We start from the raw sequence: 17118 nt of genomic DNA, 5'->3' as shown, positions 1-17118 counted from the left end.
CCTGCTCAGTAGTATTCCTCCTCCTCCTGACCTCCCAGTCATCACTGCCAGCCCCAGCACACCAAATGCCCGGGAAGAGAATGGCTGCTGATTCTGGACGGAGCATTATGGATTCTACCACTGTATTTTCAGTTCTCTGCTTCTATTGCTCTCCTGCTTCCTAAATGTCCTTAAATGCCTCTTGGCCTGGCTGTGGTTTGGAAAAGGGTAGACCTTACCCAGACACGTAACTAGGTGTAGGGGAAGAGGATGGGGCTCTTCCAACTCCCCCACTCGATCTTTCCTCCAGTACAACACCTGGGTTATGTGCTCCTCTGTCCCAACCTTTGCTATAATCCTGAAAGCACCCACCTGCAAGTTTTAATTCAGTGGGACTATTCAAAGTAATATAGCTAGATGGGGAAGCACTTGCAAGGATGGGTCTCTAGTTCGTAAAGCATATTTCATGTACTTGGGACTTCATGGACTTCTGGGTGCAGATTTCAGCAGAGCTTTCTCTGTAGGACCTTCATTTTTCCTAGACGGATGTATTTGAACCTCAGTGGTGCACACTGATGAGTTTCAGACACTGAAGGCCTCAGTGTGAGGCCCAGCCAGCATCCCAGGGCTGTAGCAGATATTCCAGGGAGGGTGTCTGAGCTGGCTTCCAGGCAACCCAGGGGCTGGCCGGCACACCAACCTCACCAGCCACGACCCAACCTGCCCCCTCCCAGCATAGCATGGGGAAAAGGCCCGCTCCAGAGATGCCTGGTTGTAGGCTTCACCAGGGACTGAAGCATGAAAAGTCATTTACCATGACTTGCTTGACATACAGAAAAAAAACACCAGGGAAGACAACAGGAGAGTCTGAGAGTCATATTGGACAACACAATTTTTATTGTAACAAGTTTTTGGTTCACTGGGTGGAGGTGACTGGAGAATATCCATGGAAAGGGAAGGGAATGGAGTCCTTCCCGTCTTTATGTAGGCTGGCCCAGAGGACTGTAATGCAACTGATTAAATCCTATCTGCAATTGAAAGATAAATCACACTTACCATATTTACAGTTGGAAAATAAGGCACACATTTACGTCTCAGAGACCAAGACTCCAGCCTTTACAGCCATTCTCTAATTAAGTGTGTCTCCTCACCTCGCTTCTGTTATAAATAACCACTTTCTAGATATGTTGGGTAGTAATGCAGATGTATAAGATTTAAAATAATTCAGGTAATATGCTGTATATTTTGAAGAGCATTAGCTGGGTTAGTTAATCAAGTCCCTAGACACTAACATATAGCTTGATTTTCAGTTCTTTGAGTAACATTACATTTCAGAAAAGATTAAAGACACAACATGTTAAATCCTTGTCTTGTTCCTGCCCTTTTGCCTGAAAAATGCTGATACTGTTGTCAGTTTTAACTTTTGTCCTTGAAAACTATGCTTTCTCTTCCATAACTGTTCCAGCGTTGCTTTGAAATCCGCTTTAAACATCTGCTTTCTCCTTCTGCATTTTCTTTTATTAAACGCTCAGCAGCCTGACTTCTACAGCATTATAAAGGTATGCATTTTCTTATTTCTAATTTAATGTTCGGATTAAGTCAATTTTAATATCTCTTTGTTGTTGCTGTCCTTGTTCTAAGTGCAATACATAGCGTTTTGTCTCGTGCATTGAGCGTTCTGCAGCATATATGTATTGGCTTAGGGAAGAAATAGATCTGGCAAATACAGCATAAAGTAGGAATCGCTAAGTGCTTCCAGCTTAATTAATTTAATTATGTAGCCCAATGATTGATGTAATAAAAACGAAGCATGCAGGCACACTGTTCAGGGGAGCACTGGCATGCAAAAACTGAGCTTTAGATGTAATTTTTCCTCCCTGTAATTTCTCTGTCTGTCACAGGACTCAAGAGCCTATTACCATTTGCTGAACCAAGTTGCCCCCAAGGGAGATGAAGAAGGCATTCCGGCTATTACTATTGACATGTCAGGATTAAGGGTAAGATGAGATAAGTTTAGAGTAAATGCCAATATTTTCTGTCTGTTACTTGCATTGCTGGCCAACAAAGACTTGCACCAGGATGCCAGAGCAAGTAAACTCTTTTTAGCATTGCAACATGATCTTGTGTTTCAGAAATCAAAGCTTTCAAAGAATTAAGTGATGTGTTTTGCCTTTTGTTACATATTATCGCTGAAACTTTAACCATTGAACCACACTGATGAACTACTGACATGCAACAAGTATATTTAAATATATTTATTTGGGAATGTCATCAAACCATTCCCTTTTATATGGAATATAACTGTATATGCAATACGGTGAGATAGCTGGATTGTAGGTAAAGCCCATTTGAAAACGCAGACCTGCTGATAGTAAAAGTGGGAAAGGAAATAGCTATAAATCCGACAAGGACCTGCTTTGATGGCCCCACACCAAGGTCCACACGTGGAGACCCCGAGCGGGTCTTGCGTGCAGTGCCGGGCGGTGGGGTGAGGCTGATGGCCCCGTTTTGTGCCGGCGCAGGAGAAGGACGATGTCCAGCGAGCGGAGTGCATGCTGCAGCAGGCGGAGCGGCTGGGCTGCCGGCAGTTTGTCACGGCCACCGACGTTGTCCGGGGGAACCCGAAGTTAAACTTGGCCTTCATCGCCAACTTGTTCAACAAATACCCTGCCCTCCACAAGCCAGAGAACCAGGACATCGACTGGAGCTCTATTGAAGGTAAGGAAAATGCAAATAAAGGATGTTTCTGGTCACCCGTGCCACAGTATCCCCAGCTCCGAGTTGATGATATGTGAACCTAACCTCACGTCCTTCAGACATATATGCACTGCACCATTAGCACAGGCAGCCTTGAGGAAGAGGGGCTGCTCTTTACATGCATGTAGCTTCTAGTATTTTGGGTGTCTGTTCTGCAGATAGCATGTGTCTGAACCCGTATGGACTATTGAGCGTGCTTGTTAGTTGAAATTAGAGTTGCTCTGGCAGCCCCTGAATTGAGAATATAATTTAAAAATCAGATCTTACATAAACCTGCTGTCTGCTTGCTCTGGGTTGGCATCAGGACCACCTTTGTATGGATCATTTGCTGAGCTTCGGGTCCTTCTTTCTCAGCCTTATAGTAAAACTGCTCATTCTAGGGCACAGGCTGTTCTTGAATTCTTGAAGGCATTTCAAGGCCAATCTGCCTAAATACTATAATATATAGGCCATGAAGAAATATTACACGCTGCACCGTGCTCTCTTATTTCGCATGTCAACCAGTGTCTCCTTCTATTTATGGGTCAGTGCACTGTAAATTCTGAGTTATGGTTTAATCACAAGACATTTATTTTACTGGAGTGTTGTGTTTCACAGGCCTGTTGATTGATGTATCTGTTGTTTTAGGTGAGACAAGGGAAGAGAGGACATTCAGGAACTGGATGAACTCCCTGGGTGTTAATCCACGTGTAAATCACTTATATAGGTAAGAGGAGGTATTACACTTCCTTTGGATGATAAATACAGCCAGCAAATTGTTTACAAAAACATAAAAACTTTTGGACACTACAGGAATATATGATTCTTTTTGGTTTTTTTTAGGAAACTAAGTTTACCTCTACTAATAGTTCAGTTGGGTTCCTTCCTTCTGTTCTTTGGACAATGATATATCTTTTTTATTGTTTTCAGTGACCTGTCAGATGCCTTGGTTATCTTCCAGCTCTATGAAAAGATCAAAGTGCCAGTAGACTGGAACAGAGTGAACAAACCACCATATCCTAAATTGGGTGGCAACATGAAGAAGGTACAAAAAGCTGGAATAGCTCCAGTAGCAATGCCTTATGCTCAAAGGATGTCCATATCATTTCAAACAGCAATGTGGGCACTCGTGTTGCTCTCAAGTCCCAAGTACAGCACATCAAATGATTTTTTTGTCTAGTCAGTGAATAATTTTTCATCCTGAAAAAGAAACATGCATTCGACTCACTGGCTCTGTTGGCAGGTGAACAATATTTGTGAAGTAAAAAGACTTGACACCTTTTGTGTCAATATTTAAAAACTGTATTTGCAGACCACTTTTGCTACTGTCTTCATCTCCAATTATATTGCATCTTCACCGTGAGTCATATGGCACCAGCTTAATTGCAACTGTCTGGATCACTGCCCTCCACATCAAACGAAGACAGTGATGATAAGCGTTCTTGACCAGATGCCTCAAGAACCGATCACAGAGTTGCTGCTAAATACAAAGCTTTCTCCCAGCTATCTGGATGAGTGATTCCATCCAGTTAGGCCAGAGTGATTAACTGACCTAAAATATTGACTGGGACACTTATCCTTTGTCTCAGTCCAATGCCGTGATGCTGGCGGTAGCCACGAGCCATAGATTCGTATATTCCAGCGTAATCTGTTTTTCAGGCTCTGATGATGAAGTATAACATTTCCTTCTATATTAACTATTTACCATGGTATTTTTCGGATGGAACTGGCTGCTGTTATTATCACAGAGCCCCAAAGCTCCTGTTTGCCCAGGAGGACCTGGGCGAAGCGATCCAAAGAGTTTGAAGTAATGGTGTCTTGTCTTCCTTTTTTTTCTGTATTTTTGAACCACACTAATTCACCCTGTCATTAACAGCTTGAAAACTGCAACTATGCAGTGGAGCTGGGAAAGAATCAAGCCAAATTTTCCCTTGTTGGCATCGCTGGGCAAGATCTGAACGAAGGAAACCGTACGCTCACGCTGGCCTTAATCTGGCAGTTGATGAGAAGGTATGGCAGCCAGACACAAACTCCAGAGTGTTTCTGTATACTCAGTTTGCATTGTAATAGTTTCCTGATGCTATCCCCGAGAAGGCTCTACGGGCTACAGCTTTCTCACTCCTCTGTTTGCACTTATATGCAAAGACAGATTAACCTTTTGCGTACTCCTAGTTAGAGATGCGATCAGGAAGCACGTTGTCTTGTGGGCAAGGCCATTACAGTCAGCTCATGCAGAAGGTTATTACTGTCACTATCTGTATAGCATGGATAAATGTTCATTGCATGGAAGAGAGAAAAAGAAGTTGAAAGGTCTCTGTGTCAGGGAATGGGGAGAATGTACTGGAAACAAGGAACTGATGCAGAAGTTTTGTAATCTGCTACTTGAAGCGGATGCAACTCAGTAGCTGTCCCCACTTCAATGTAATTCTGTCTGTGTGTGTGTGTTTTTGTGTGTGTTTAAAAGCTCCATAATTGGGTGTAAAGAGACCCAGTGGTTAGGAACTGAATACAGACTAAATTCAGTCTATAAAGCAAGGTATAGGTTTATCAGGCAGGTAGTTAATCTAGGGATGTGGTGATTACTCACCGACAGTTTGGGAGGTCTTTCCAAGGTGTACGCTGATATATAAGCAAAATATTCCAGGCTTGTGTTTATGCGGAAGGTGAGCATAACAATTCCCTTCTGGCCTTGAATTCAGTGATTATTTTTTAAGCACTGTGAGAATGAGTCATTTACACTGAGATCCAATAAGAAGGACCTCGTGGGAGTTTTGAATATCAAAACCTTTTGACACTCCCAAAACAGTGATTAGGGAACTGGGGGTGAATTAGATGCAATAGATGAATTAGCATGTTATAATATAATTCATATGTACTGTGAGCGTGTGGAAAGCAGGGGAATATCAGGTCTAAGAGGACTGTTGGGGTGATCCCAGTTAAGCACGTACAGGATGGTTCTGGGGTTACGGTAGACTTTGAGCAAATGCAGGTATCCTGGCTTCCCTCTGAAGGTACACCCTGAATATCCTTGAAGACATTGGTGGTGGAGAGAAGGTCAACGATGAGATCATTGTCAGCTGGGTCAATGAAACACTGACTGCAGCCGGGAAGGATTCAACCATCTCCAGTTTCAAGGTACAGTTTTTTGTTGGAAGTCTCTGCTTAGGAATCTCTTGTTCAGTGTGTTTGTGTGTATGTTATATACATTGCCTATATATAGATATAGATAAGCATATATATATATGCACGCACAATATGATATAATTAACTATATAGTTTGGTTATTTTTTCATTCCCTTTTAAAGGCATGTTCAGATATAGAGATTTTATTCAAGAAGCTTTATTATGAAAAGGTAACAGAAACATGATATGAATGTAACAGGAAACACCCTGAACGCCAGTTTGACACAGCAAATTGAAGTATGGAGCCAGGAATGATGACTGGAATTAAGCAAGAATGGCTGTGCTGTTGATTATTAAATGACAGCAATTACAAAAAGAACAACAGCAATACTTTAATAGTATGGTAGTACCATTGAGGGCTGGTGCCCTGTTTTGCAAGGCACCTTATAAACACAGAGACGGTCCAATTCCAGAGAGCTTCCAATTTTGCTAACACATGTGAGACACTTCCCAAGCTGGGAAACATTCAGTGGATGTAAATCAGCAGTTTGCACCAGGCGAGGACAGATCCATCAGACTTCACATAATGAGCTCAGAAGTCATACAGCTGGTCCCCCTCGCACCTCCCATCAGTAGACCTGTATCAATGTCATCTCCCCACAGGAAGCAAATTCACTAGCCCGGCAACCCATCGTTTGATTTAATGATGTCTCATCCATTGGGAAAAAAAAACAATAAACCTTGAAAGGGTTCTTAGTCTGCCTTAGGTGAAAAATGATGCTAAGGAGCCCTTTGTGAAGATCTAAATGGTATTTGACTGAGCTGTCCATTGCTCTTGAGCCTAGACTCCGGCTTTGTGGGAGATCTGTCATCCTGTTCTTGCATTTAATTGTATTTTTCATCTATGCAGGATAGCAAAATCAGCACCAGCATGCCAGTCCTGGATCTCATTGATGCCATTCAACCAGGATCAATCAAATATGACCTCTTGAAAACAGAGGACCTGAATGATGAGGAGAAACTAAATAATGCTAAGTACGTTCATGCCAAGCGACGCTTAACACGCGTTACCTGCTCAGGCTTGCCCGACTCTGTCTTTGAAAACTGCTCTGCTATCATTCTCATCTGGCACAACCTCAACTGTGAAATACCTCCAGAGTTCGAAGCATGAAGGCTAGGAGTTAGGTAGTAAAAAAGACTATCAATGGAAATGAAGTGTGTAATGTTATAATTCCTGCTTTAAAATTCCCTCGAAGGTATCAAAATCACTTGGCTTCACAAGCTCCTATTTTCTCTTGTTAATTTTAAAATTCTTTCAGAGATCAGGGAACAATGCCAGCAATACTGAGCCATGGAAACCAGCGATTAGAGGACACGATACCTCGTTAGTCACATACAGGGGGAACAAGGGCATATTTAAGAGAGAAGGGGGAGGACAGGATTCATGCCTGAAAAACAGGTTTTATGGATGTGGATATTGATTTTTTTTTCCTGAGCGCAAGCCATTTCCTAGCGGAGAGCGAATCCTGGGGGCACCTCCCTTTCCTTTCAGAGTTATACAGATCACGTCCCGGTCTGATCATCAGTTTAGCTTCTCCTTTGTTTTGTGGCAACTACAAAAGAAAAAAGGATGACTGTAAGGCAACCAGAGCTGCCAACATTTTTATAAAGGCTTTTCCCACTGTTTTTTTCCCCTTTCATTTCCTACCATCCGTTCTCTTTCTTTCCTTGCAATCCTGCATGTGCTTCTCTCCATACTTAATTTCGTCATCTCTCAGCTGATGTTTTCCTCTTCCCCCCCCGCCCCTTTCTTTCCCCGTCCCACTCAACGTGTTGGTCTGCATTTTGGGGATAATTTCACAAATGTGTGTGCTCTGCAGTAGGAAGAACCTGGGATTTTCTAGCTTTTTCATGAAAAAGTAGAGAGAAGGGACATACCCACTGGAGAACACCCAGTAGCCGTGCAACAGTGCACTCTGAGGAGGGAGATGGGAAGGTCAGCTCATAGATTCTGGGTACGAATACAAGCAGAAGAGAAGTCCCTGAATGTTGATTTTCCAACAACACAGATCTCCACCAACACCAGCCTTCTGCTTTCCATCCTCATGAGTTTGTTTATGTGCGAAGACTGAGCAGCAGAGGTTGAGGGGGAACAAGACCAGAATGGCTGCTTCTTGGGATAATCTTTCAGGGGGTGGGAGACTAAATGTTTCATACCAGATTTTGACCCACAGCCTCCTGTGCTGCAGGTAATCAGTGCTCTAACCATCAGGGAATACACTCTACCTTTCACTAGAAATTAGTTCTTTATGAACCTGTCTCATACATTCCTATAGAAAAGTTTAATTTTGTCGAATGAATAAGAAAGTTCCCAACCCACTCTGTTACCGATCATGTAAAAAACGTCTTAACAGAGGGAAAATCAATGCTACTGCACTAATTTATTTCTTTGTTTTGTTTTTGTTTTTGTTTTTTTCACCCTTGCAATGCAGATATGCCATCTCTATGGCGAGAAAAATTGGAGCAAGAGTCTATGCCCTTCCAGAAGACCTGGTTGAAGTAAAACCCAAAATGGTCATGACGGTGTTTGCTTGCCTTATGGGAAAAGGCATGAAGAAAGTTTAAAGCACAAAAGACTTGTACTGATGCCTGGTATTCACCCTTTTGATTCCCTCAAACTGGATGCTCTTCTCCGTATCAAGGAAATATGCAGGGTGCTCATGTTTTTAAGGCATGAATGTTATACACGGTTCCACATCATATAGAAGTTGTGTATCCAGGAAATGTTTTGTTTTGAACAGTAATGTGTGCTTGATTTCTTCGCCTTATTTTCCACTTTGCTAGGTATAACCATTTCATATTCCTGAGTAAGTTTTCAATAATGAGGCCTATACATATCTTTCTATTAACGGATACCAGAGTTTTCTGTCAGAGAATGTCCCAGACACCTTTGTCTTGGGAGGTACAGAGAGCTTTTAGGATTATGAAATGTTATATACTGCTTCTGCCTGAAAATGTCTTCATGCTTCTAGTAGCATTTCTGCCATACTTTCCTTCAGTTTCCACCTGGGATAACAGAAGGGGTTTCCCCAAGCCAATGCAAGTATTAGTGACTATATTTTTGGAACAGTAGGATCCTCTTAGGAAATTCTTGTGGAAAGAAGTGTTTGGAATCTGCTATGTGTTGCTGGTATATGAACTGAGCAGTACTTTTCCCTGCAAGTTATGCCTCTGCTGTCAGTGGCATTACTCACAGAGTACATTACTACTCACTCTAAAAAACAGGCCGTAACCCGGTCCTCCAAGAACACCCGAACTCTGGAACCTTTCCAAGAAATGCTCTCCAAAGGATAATTCATTTTTATGTCACAATACACCTAAACCATAAGCAGATTGCAACGCATGATAGAAATGAAAACCATGTTAAAGAAACTAAGGGGACACACTCAGTTAGCAGCAATAAAATAAGAAGTGAACCAAAGGGACGCAGAATAACATATTTATGTAGTGAATAAAAATTAAACTCTGTTAACTTGCACTCCAAGGGCTGTGGCCCTCATTCAGGAGAGCATTTAAATGTGTGCTTGCATATGAACCACATACTAAAATGCTTCCCTGAACCCAGGTTGGGATCCTCAATGGAGCTAAATCAGCATAGCTTTGCGGCTAACAAGGCGCTGTCACTTTGCCTCAGTTGAGGACCTAGTAGCCCTGTCTGCAGATAGTCAGTGGGATATATTTGCACCAAATCTCTTCCTTGGCTTGAGTCATTTACTGTTTTGGCCTTTACATGGATTTTACTGTGGTGAAATGTGGAAGGAGGGAATTTTGCCTTAATGCAATCCCGTTGACACAGTCAGTTCCCTCCCTTTTCCCCTCCCTCCCCTCCATCCCCTTCAGAATTGCCTTAATAAAGAACCAATATTCAGTGACGTCAGAAGCCTCTCCAAATAAAATGTTCTATAAAGCCAAATGTGTTATCTTTGTTTTTAGTAATGCATGTGCTAATGGGGATATGTGTGTCATACAGCTGAAATAGGGACAGATTGTAAAAAAAAACAACAGCAGGCTCGCTAAGGATGTGTCTTCCATATTGTTATTGAAACCATAGATTGCAGAAAGGGCGAAGAATTATTTCCTAGGTCATTTCTGTGTGTGCCACTCTGAGACACTGCTGAAGATGGGACACTGTTCTGGCTGGACCCGCAGCCCGACTCCGGTACGATTTTCCCCATTCAACACAACACCCATCATCCACTTCCTTTGCTCATATACTCATAAACTTTGGGGTTTTTTATGTGTTCAGCAATGCAAATGTGGCACTGGGTTTCTGTACTAAAGGTCAGATCCTGTTCCTGATTGGATCTGGCTTCCAGATCGCCGTGGTCGCCGTGGAGACCAGCTTCAGTGCAGGTAAGGCCTCACTGGGGAAGGGGATCGCGGCGGATAAGGCCGGCAAAGGGCTCTTTTGAGGGCTCTTTCGAGGGCTCTTGTAGCCAGGAAAGGCGGCTAGCTCGTGCCGAAACCGGCAGCTCGGGGGCGGGCTGCTGACGCGGCAGGGGCGGAGTCAGCGTCACACGCGGCAGCTCTAAACGGGCGGTCCCGGAGCGCAGCGGCCGGCCGCTGCGCACCCAGCACGCGGGTAGCCTACGTGGGTCACCCAGGGCGGCACCGCAGTGCGAGCGAACGAACAAGGAGCAGCATTTCGTACGGTGGGTCACTGGAAGCCTTGAGTCTAAGGTAAGCAGAAGCTGGGCAACCACAAGCAGAGGAACATCGGCGTGCAAGGGCACCGGCTCAGGGCGCGAGGGAAGCAAACAGCAGAGATCCTCCATCTCCTGGCACGAGAAAAGAACATGGCCGCAAAACAGTCAAAAGCTTCTGCGAGGAAAAACATGGGAACTCAGACTGAGCTCCTCTGCAAGCATATGGCTGTGCAGGTCTCGGGCTGTAATGAATGCCTGAGTCTGGCACTGCTCCCACAGGGTTCCAGGGACACTGTGTGCATACGGTGCGATCAAGTAAATGATCTGCTCAGGAAGGTGGTTGAACTGAAGGAAGAGGTAGAAAGGTTAAGAAGTATTAGGAACTGTGAAAACGAAATAGATTGGTGGAGCCATACCCTGAGGCAAAGGCAGCAGGAAGAGGCTCTATCAGAAGTGGATGACCCACTTCCCTCCTGTCACCAGGCAGAAGGAGAGGACTCAAGGGATAAGGGGGAGTGGTGTCAGATCCCTCCTCGGAGAGGTAAGCGAAACCTCTCACGGCCCCCCTCACCATCCCAACTGCCCTTACGTAATAGGTATGAGGCTCTGGAAATTGAGGACCAGGCGATTGAGGATGGAGGAGCTGATCCATCCAGTGAAATGCCCAGTGCTCGTCACTCACCCCCACGCCTCAGGACGTCCTCAACAAAGAAAGAAAGAAGGGTTATTGTAGTAGGTGACTCCCTTCTGAGAGGAACAGAGGGTCCTATCTGTAGACCGGACCCATCCCACAGGGAAGTCAGCTGCCTCCCTGGGGCCAGAATTAAGGACATACGGAGGAAACTCCCTTCCCTGGTCCAGTCATCAGATTACTATCCGCTACTGATATTTCAGGTAGGCAGTGACGAAGTAGGTACCAGAAGTCTGAGGGCAATGAAGAATGACTTTAGGGCCCTGGGACGGCTGGTTAAGGGATCGGGAGCACAAATAGTGTTCTCCTCTATCCCATCATTTGCAGGGGTAGACGAGGGGATAAATAGGAGGAGCCAGCAAATTAACTCCTGGCTCTGCGACTGGTGCGTCCGGCAGGACTTTGGCTTTTTTGAACATGGGCTGATCTACAGGAAACCAGGCATGCTGGCATCAGGTGGGGGAAGCCTAACCCGAAGGGGAAGAAAGAGACTGGGACAAGAATTAGCAGGGCTTATCCATAAGGCTTTAAACTAGGTTTGATGGGGGATGGGGACGAAACCAGGATCACAAAAGTGGTGCCTGGGAACAACATAGCAGTGCTCATGGGTATAAGTGATAGCAGGGTCTTGCAGCCTGCCCCAGCGATGGTGGGGGATAGTGAATTGTGTGGCAGCATAGACACAAGGAGTAGTGATAATTTGGTAGCTACAGTAGTGTCCGAGAATGACCAGGTGCAAATCAGGGCCTGTCCCCCCAAGAAAGTGGCAGGACAATTAACCCAACTGAAGTGCATCTACACTAATGCACGCAGCATGGGGAATAAGCAGGACGAGCTGGAGGCCATCGTGCAGCAGGGAAACTATGATGTAGTCGCCATCACAGAAACGTGGTGGGATGACTCACATAGCTATAGTGCTGCCATGGATGCCTATAGGCTCTTCAGGAAGGATAGGCAAGCAAGGAGAGGCGGGGGTGTGGCCCTGTATGTTAAGGAGTGTTACGAATGCTTTGAACTTAATGATGGTGATAATGGGGTTGAGTGTTTATGGGTAAGAATCAGGGGCAGGGCTAACAAGGCGGATATCGTAGTAGGAGTCTGTTATAGACCGCCCAATCAGGATGAGGAGGCAGATGAAATATTCTATAAACGGCTGGGAGAAGTCTCAAGATCGCGAGCTCTTGTCCTCGTGGGGGACTTCAACTTGCCGGACATCTGCTGGGAATACAATACAGCAGGGAGGGAACAGTCTAGAAGGTTCCTGGAATGTGCTGGGGATAACTTCCTGACACAGCTAGTGAGAGAGCCAACTAGGGAAGGTGCCCTGCTGGATCTGTTGTTTGTAAATAGGGAAGGTCTTGTGGGGGATGTGAAGGTTGGAGGCTGTCTTGGGAACAGTGACCATGAAATGATAGAGTTTTCAATTCTGCGAGAAGCAAGGAGAGGGGTCAGCAGAACTGCTACCTTGGACTTCCGGAGGGCGGACTTTGGGCTTTTCAGGAGCCTGGTTGACAAAGTCCCCTGGGAGGCAGTCCTCCAGGGCAAAGGAGCCCAGGAAGCCTGGATGATTTTCAAGAAGGAAGTCTTAAAGGCGCAGGAGCAGGCTGTCCCCATGTGCCAGAAGACAAGCCGTCAGGGAAAAAGGCCGGCCTGGCTAAACAGGGAGCTAGTGTTACAACTTAGGGAAAAAAAGAGGATCTATGGCCTCTGGAAGGAAGGGCAGGCCACTCAAGACGACTACAAAGAGGTAGTTAAGCTATGTAGGGAAAAAATCAGGAGGGCTAAAGCCCAGCTGGAGCTAAACCTGGCTTCTGTTGTCAAGGACAACAAAAAAAGCTTCTATAAATCTATTAGCAATAGGAAGAGGACTAAGGATTATCTCTGTCCTCTAGTAGATGGGGCTGGCAACATAGTGACCAAGGATGAGGAAAAGGCTGAGGTACTTAATGAAGTCTTTGCCTCAGTCTTCAGCAGTAGGACCAGTTGTTCCCTGAGCACCCAGACCCCTGAACTAGAAGACAGGGATGGGGAGCAGAATGAAGCCCCTCTAATCCAAAGGGAAATGGTGAGGGACCTGCTTCAGCACCTGGAGGTGCACAAATCTATGGGGCCGGATGGGATCCACCCAAGGGTATTGAAAGAGCTGGCGGAGGTGCTCGCCAGGCCACTTGGTATCATTTATGAGCAGTCCTGGACAACCGGGGAGGTCCCAGCTGACTGGAGGTTAGCAAATGTGACACCCATCCACAAGAAGGGCCGGAAGGAGGATCCGGGGAACTACAGGCCAGTCAGTCTGACCTCGGTGCCTGGGAAGGTCATGGAACAGATCCTCCTCAGTGCCATTACACGGCACATGCAGGAGAACAGGGTGATCAGGCCCAGTCAGCATGGGTTTGTGAAGGGCAGGTCATGCCTATCTAACCTAATATCCTTCTATGATAAGGTGACCCACTTAGTGGATGAGGGAAAAGCTGTGGATGTTATCTACTTGGATTTTTGCAAAGCTTTTGACACTGTTTCCCACAGCATTCTCCTGGAGAAACTGGCTGCTCATGGCCTGGACAGGTGTACTCTTCGCTGGGTAAAAAACTGGCTGGATGGCCGTGCCCAGAGAGTGGTGGTAAATGGAGTTAAATCCAGTTGGTGTCCGGTCACAAGTGGTGTCCCCCAGGGTTCGGTGCTGGGGCCGGTTCTCTTTAATATCTTTATCAATGATCTGGATGAAGGGATTGAATGCACCCTCAGTAAGTTCGCAGATGACACTAAACTGGGCGGGCGTGTTGATCTGCTTGAGGGTAGGTTGGCTCTGCAGAGGGATCTGGACAGGCTGGACCGATGGGCTGAGACCAATGGTATGAGGTTCAACAAGGCCAAATGCCGGGTCCTGCACTTGGGACACAACAACCCCATGCAGCGCTACAGGATTGGGGCAGAGTGGCTTGAAAGCAGCCCGGCAGAAAAGGACCTGGGGGTGTTGGTTGACAGCCGGCTGAATATGAGCCAGCAGTGTGCCCAGGTGGCCAAGAAGGCCAACAGCATCCTAGCCTGTATCAGGAATAGTGTGGTGAGCCGGACTAGGGAAGTGATCATCCCCCTGTACTCGGCACTGGTGAGGCCCCACCTCGAGTACTGCGTTCAGTTTTGGGCCCCTCGCTACAAGAGGGACATTGAGGTGTTGGAGCGTGTCCAGAGAAGGGCTACAAAGCTGGTGAGGGGCCTGGAGGACAAACCTTATGAGGAACGACTGAGGGAGCTGGGGTTGTTTAGCCTGGAGAAGAGGAGGCTGAGGGGAGACCTTATCACCCTCTACAACTACCTGAAAGGAGGTTGTAGAGAGATGGGGGCTGACCTCTTCTCCCTGGTGACAAGTGATAGGACGAGGGGAAACGGGTTCAAGTTACGTCAGGGGAGGTTTAGATTAGATATTAGGAGACATTTTTTCACTGAAAGGGTTATTAAACATTGGAATAGGTTGCCCAGGGAGGTGGTGGATTCACCATCTCTGGAGGTGTTTAAAAAAAGAGTAGATGGGGCACTGAGGGACATGGTTTAGAAGTGGCTCTTGTCAGGGTAGGCTAAAGGTTGGACTCGATGATCTTAAAGGTCCCTTCCAACCTCAACAATTCTATGATTCTATGATTCTATGATTCCCTGTTCCTATCATTAACGTAGATATTTAATACAGGGTGGGAAAGGAACAGCATCCCAAGACCCCATCCCATCTGGTCACAATATTGCCCAGTGCTGGCAGAGAAGGAGAACATCTCGAGTGTTATATGAAGGAGATGTCACCTCAACTTATTGCCCATCGAGGAGGAGTTATCAGAGCACGGCCCCTGCGCTGCTCCTCCTTTTTCTAAGCATCGGACCCACTGTTGCCATACAAAAGGGATGGCACTGAAAAGGTGGCTGCTCTTCCCTTATGTTGTTTGACTTGGGAGTCCAGCAGAGGTAAACCAGAGGGAGGAAACTGTGACCACAGCATTTCCCTCGACTGGGACAACCATGCATTTTGTATGTGTTGCATGTATGCGTGTACTTCTGCAAACTACAAGGGCCATTTTCGGCTGGACAGACAGTGTAGATCTGAAAAGGTCAGGTAATCCTGCCTGAAGACAGCCCTGCTCCAGGTTTCCCGTCTCGGGGAGATGCCCTCGCCCCGGACGCAGGGGTGGACGTGAGGGATGAAGCAGATGATGGATGGGACATGGCAGCAGCACCAGAGTGCAAGGAGGTGCTTTTCCCTTGGTCCCAAATGAATGCTGGCACTTGCTATCCCCACAGAGAAGAAGGGATTTTCCGACACAGCATTTCCCATTCGCCAGCCCTTAGCAACACATTTTTTTTGCACGAGGGTAGGATTTTTAGAGGAGCCTGCTGGCAGAGGCAGGGAGAGGAGTCTTTCACACATCATGCATTTCCCATAGGCAAGATGGAGGACTTCGGTGTCCCTGGAGATTGAAACCTGCCTCTAGCTCAGGCTCCGGAGAGGGGCCAGGTGATGAACACTGTTATTTGAAGCGTGTTTTGTGAAGGGGGCTGCTTTTCCTCCTCCTCAGCATCCCAGCACCCGAGCCAGGTACCCGGCCATACAGCCCTCCTTCCTAGTCCCCTGTCCCCAGGCTGCATTTTGGGGCACTACCTCTGAACCCCAACCTGCAGCTCTGCACCAGCGATGAGCCCTGGCACCAGCCCTGGCACCAGTGCAGCAGGGAGACAGAGCCACGAGATGGCAGTCACTCTATCTGGAGTTTGAGAGGCTGGCATGCATGAGCTCTGAAAAATGCTCTCCTCCGGGAAATGGAGAAAAAATGGGATATTTAACCCTAAGCAAAATGCTAGCACCTGTCAGTGTGCAAAAGGGAATAGGCAGGGACACTATAGTTAATGCCTTACCAGATCTTCATCCCTATCTCTATAATCTCTCATGAAAAATAAAGCTGTCATGGACCCGAAAGTGTACAAATAGCCACATTCTGGAACAGCTGTATAAACAGCTTTTTAAATCACTTTTCATTGCACCTCTGTTTAATTGAGTATTCCTGGTTTTTTGATGGACTTGAAGTTTTGCTTTCATAAACTGGAAATAGTAACCTGTAATAAAGCTCTCAGCAATTGCTGGAGGGGTTAAATCCAATCACAAGCATCACAAAAAAAAACAGGATCTGGAATTTTTTGCTGTTGCTTTTCTCCAACTTTTCCCATCACTCTTAGAGAAAGCAGCTGTCTTTGGGATTCACTCCCAAATCAAGCTGGCTTTGTAAGCACTTCCATTATTGATTTTCATTGCACAATTAATCATAATTTTCAAGGCTTCAAAAAGCCTTAGACATTCATATGAATAAAAATAAAGCATCAGCAGTTAGACTAACTAGGAGAAAAAACCACGAGGGCAATCAATCCACATGCTTCAGGATACAGCCTGATCACCAGATGGACTCAGAAGGAAATATCCCCCCATAGTGTAGTAGAGCATAATTAGGTGCATGATGAGGATTTTACACCTTCTTGTAAATCATCTATCCTGGCTTTAGAAAGGGGATAGCAAGCAGTATGCCTGGCTGCTGTACTCTTGTACAAGTAAAGTCATGTTTCTGCTTCCGCCAGAGATGGAATTGACCAAAAACCCAACCTGACATCACTCCTCCTTTCAAGTGCAGCTTAATTCTGCTGTGAGTCTGATCATAAACTTCAGGTCTTGGTGTTCATTGCTGCCTAACCATGCAGGAGCTTTGGTTTGGCTCCTGCTTGGAAAAGAGGACCCTTTTTCTGGGAGGTGGCTGCAAAAACCCCCAGGAGCAGCACTGGTCCTACAGCAAGTACTCAGCTACGGCTGCTTTCAGCTGGATGGAGAAACAGACCCTGGTGCCTCCGATCTTGCAA

At 45.9% G+C, this 17118-nt stretch overlaps 1 protein-coding gene across 10 annotated transcripts in view; it reads left to right on the top strand.

Moving 5' to 3' along the window:
* Nucleotides 1-9811, top strand: part of LCP1 (lymphocyte cytosolic protein 1) — a 50839-nt gene extending 41028 nt beyond the window's left edge. For 7 of the 10 annotated variants that reach the window (XM_074565403.1, XM_074565439.1, XM_074565411.1 and 4 more), the window contains 8 exons: nucleotides 1881-1976; nucleotides 2502-2697; nucleotides 3364-3442; nucleotides 3646-3760; nucleotides 4592-4725; nucleotides 5727-5850; nucleotides 6749-6873; nucleotides 8331-9811. In XM_074565403.1, the coding sequence (XP_074421504.1) occupies nucleotides 1881-1976; nucleotides 2502-2697; nucleotides 3364-3442; nucleotides 3646-3760; nucleotides 4592-4725; nucleotides 5727-5850; nucleotides 6749-6873; nucleotides 8331-8463 (1002 nt within the window). In that variant the 3' untranslated portion in view covers nucleotides 8464-9811. Of the gene's footprint in view, nucleotides 1-1511; nucleotides 1539-1880; nucleotides 1977-2501; nucleotides 2698-3363; nucleotides 3443-3645; nucleotides 3761-4591; nucleotides 4726-5726; nucleotides 5851-6748; nucleotides 6874-8330 lie in introns of all 10 variants that reach the window. The other 3 variants (XM_074565375.1, XM_074565386.1, XM_074565366.1) reach the window with 1 other exon arrangement.
* The last annotated feature ends 7307 nt before the right edge of the window (nucleotides 9812-17118 follow it).

Source organism: Larus michahellis, chromosome 1 (assembly GCF_964199755.1).
Source record: "Larus michahellis chromosome 1, bLarMic1.1, whole genome shotgun sequence".
NCBI classification, from domain to species: Eukaryota; Metazoa; Chordata; class Aves; order Charadriiformes; family Laridae; genus Larus; species Larus michahellis.
The sequence above is the reverse complement of the archived record's forward strand: the minus strand, read 5'-3'. Positions and strand labels throughout refer to the sequence as shown.